Here is a 3,204-nt window from a genome sequence, read left to right as displayed (position 1 = left end):
TGGGTTTCATAAAACTTTGGTAATATTTAACATACTGACCTTTGCTAACCATCATTTACTGTAAAATGGCATAATTTATAATGGCGATCAAAAACGTGGAACAGATATTTTATGTGATGTAACTGAACTCAAATCACACAGGAGATGTATGTGTGGTAGATGTTTATTCGATTTACAAATAGTTTCTTCATATACAAATTTCTTTCCTGTAAAATAATTTAATTTGGACTCAGAGCAAAATATATCAGTCATATTGATGAATTATTTTATGATTCCAGTTGGAGTCATGTGTTGCATGTCTTTCTATAGCGGTCAAGAGATGCACGGACATCCAAACATTTCGACGGTTGATTATATGAGCAAACTGTTTATAAGTATACAATATTAATCATATTATTCTGAAACATTTTATAGTAAAGTACCCCAACCCAGGCAACCCTCAACATTATTACTATTGTTTTAATTTACCATAACCACTTACAGTAAACCCTACTGTAAAACTATACTATGACCAGAGTTCCCCAGGGTTCTATAACTTCTTAGCAAGAAAATGGTGATCTACAAGCGACGGCGGGTTGTGAGCTTGTAAATCGTCTATTTTCACAGAATGTTTGCCACAGAATAATGACACTAGGGTTCAAGCGGTTAACCCACAATATTATAACAACCACAATTGGTTGAGTTAAAATCTTGAAAGTTTGTCATCATCATCATCATCATCATCATCATCATCATCATCACCACCACATCTAACTATGTTGTTCCAGAGTTACACTGACCTTTCCTGGTAAAATCTTCAGAGGGAAAGTTTGAGTAGTGTTAATGTATGGAAAGAGTATACCAGTGAAAGTGTGTGTGAAGGTGTGTATGTGTGTGTTAGTATCAGGATCAGAGAATGACAACGTTCCTCTGTTCCAGTCCAGCTGAACTCTGATCCTCTGGAGGCTCTGATTCAACGTGATAGCAGTGCATGACCCCGATGAGGACATTGCTTTGTATTCACCTTCACGTAACCCTACTCTCCAGAATGTATTCCCCCTGTTTCCCTTCCACTGGTTAGACCCTGCTAACACACCTACTGACCAGTATGTATTGTCTCCAACCTCAACATCCCAGCTGTGAGTCCCTGAGTTAAAGCCTTCAGAACCCAGGACATGGGACCAGTAGTCAAACCTCTCTGGGTTATCAGGAAGCTGCTGTTTCTCTCCATATCTCACACTGGTAAGATCACCAGACAGGATGAGTCTTGAATAGGCAGTGTTGGGGTCCAGAATGACAGGATTGTAGGAAACAATGTCCTTCATCTTGTTCCAGACCCTGAAGGTCAGGTTGTTCAGGTGTTTGGCCTCGTCTATCAATGCTCCTGAGACCGGCTGTGGGTCCTGCAGTGTGAACTGGACTCTTTCCATTGTGGTCTCGTAGTTCTGCAGGAATGGGATGTGTTCAGCTCTCAGATCCGCCTCTATGGCTCTGATTGTGTTTGAAAGGGAAGATATCTTTCTGTTCAGACCCTCAATCTTCTCCTTCATCATCTGACTCTTCTGCTGCTCTTCCTCCCTCAGTACTTTGATACTGGCCACCTCTTCCTCTTGTAGAAACTGATGAAGCTTCTTAAACTGTTTATTCATCTGTATCTCTGTGTGCCTGGTCTGGACCTTAATGTGTTCTGCTGTTTGATCATAGTCTGTTTTAAATGTATTGAAGACCTCCAGTTTCCCCTGTAAAGGCTTCAGTAATTCCCGGACCTCCTCCTTGTGATCCAGTGCTGCTTCATCAATGGGTCTGAAACTGTGGTTGATGTGTTTTTTAGAATCTCGACATACGACACACACTGGCTGTTGACATTCCAGACAGAAGAGTTTGAGTTTCTCACTATGCAGACTGCAGCGAACCTCAGACCCTGAGGTTGAAGCTCTCTGATGTCTCTCCTGTATGAAGGCCTCACACAGGTTCCTCAGAGCCAGATTACAGGGTGGATCCATTGAATTTCTCTTCTTACAAACTGGACATTCCTTGATTTCCTTATCTCTCCACCATTCCTGCAGACAGGCTTTACAGAAGCTGTGACTACATGACAGAATAACAGGATCTTTAAAGATGTCATGACACACAGGACAGGAATAATCCTCTTCGGAGAGAGATGACTTGGAAGCCATTTTGCCTCTGAGTGAAGCTAAACACTCTTCTCAAGACAGGAAAAAAAGACACTCCCTCTTCTAGAATATTCCCTGAAGTTTACTTTCACTGTGAATCCTGATTCTTGTTAAAGTCTATTCAGCGACAAAGTCAGGAGCAGGTTCCAGTGGTCTGGGTCAGTATTCCCTAGCTGTGGAAAGGCAGTCTGTCTTCCCTCACTGGAAGTTGTGTGTTTGATCTGAAACAAGAAAATCTTGTTTCCGATTAGTCTGCCAAGGGGTGGAGCTTTGACACACCACATACCTGTTGCAAAGGTCACTCACGTACGCACGCACGCACCCTAATGCACTATATCAAAGTATCAAAGTCAGTACTGTCTTTTATTTATTATATTTAGTATAAGACAGGTAACAATATAGGGAACTAAATGAAAGGAAAAAGGTTTTTATCATCTCAGATTGGACTTTGGCCATTCAAAGTGCTTTACAATGTACGCCTCACATGAACCCTTTCACACACTGACGGCAGAGGCAGCCATTCAAGTCACCTGCCTGCTCATCAGGAGCATTTATAGGCCCTAAACACTCCTGACACTGACCCCCTAAATTTTAGGGGTTCAGTGTCTTTTAATAATCTTTATAATTTATTCATAATAAATATAATATAGTTTCCCTCATGGAAAGAGTATTTAAAATATATCTGTGTTTGGATGTCGTTTGCTAAATGTTGAATTATTTATTTATATTTTTTTCAAACCAATAAACATTTTGTGAGCAATATGGTTTCCTTATTTTAAAAGTCCTTGACTAATAACTATGTATATGATAATAATAATAATAATAAATAATAATAATAATAATAATTATTATTATTACTTCCATATCTTGAAACAACACAACTGATTGGATAAATAGAGGGTAAATAGTGTTTGGGACAGTGATTGCTGGTCTACTGTACATGAGGGACAGCAGATGGTAGCAGAGGAAAGGCGATGTGACCACAGTAACCACAGGACAGCAATGAGGGATTTGACTTCATCAGTCATCCCCACTGATGAAGCTGGAGTTG

General features: G+C 40.1%; 1 protein-coding gene across 1 annotated transcript; it reads right to left on the bottom strand.

Moving 5' to 3' along the window:
* Positions 1-207: 207 nt before the first annotated feature.
* LOC308077105 (nuclear factor 7, ovary-like) lies at positions 208-2,156 on the bottom strand (the record flags this gene model as incomplete). Its single annotated transcript, XM_080417659.1, has 1 exon — positions 208-2,156. The coding sequence occupies one exon, from the start codon at positions 2,154-2,156 to the stop codon at positions 750-752; it is 1,407 nt and encodes a 468-aa protein (XP_080273785.1). The 3' UTR covers positions 208-749.
* Positions 2,157-3,204: the final 1,048 nt, after the last annotated feature.

This window comes from Gymnoscopelus braueri, assembly GCF_963280865.1.
Source record: "Gymnoscopelus braueri genome assembly, chromosome: 21".
NCBI lineage: Eukaryota > Metazoa > Chordata > Actinopteri > Myctophiformes > Myctophidae > Gymnoscopelus > Gymnoscopelus braueri.
The sequence above is the reverse complement of the archived record's forward strand: the minus strand, read 5'-3'. Positions and strand labels throughout refer to the sequence as shown.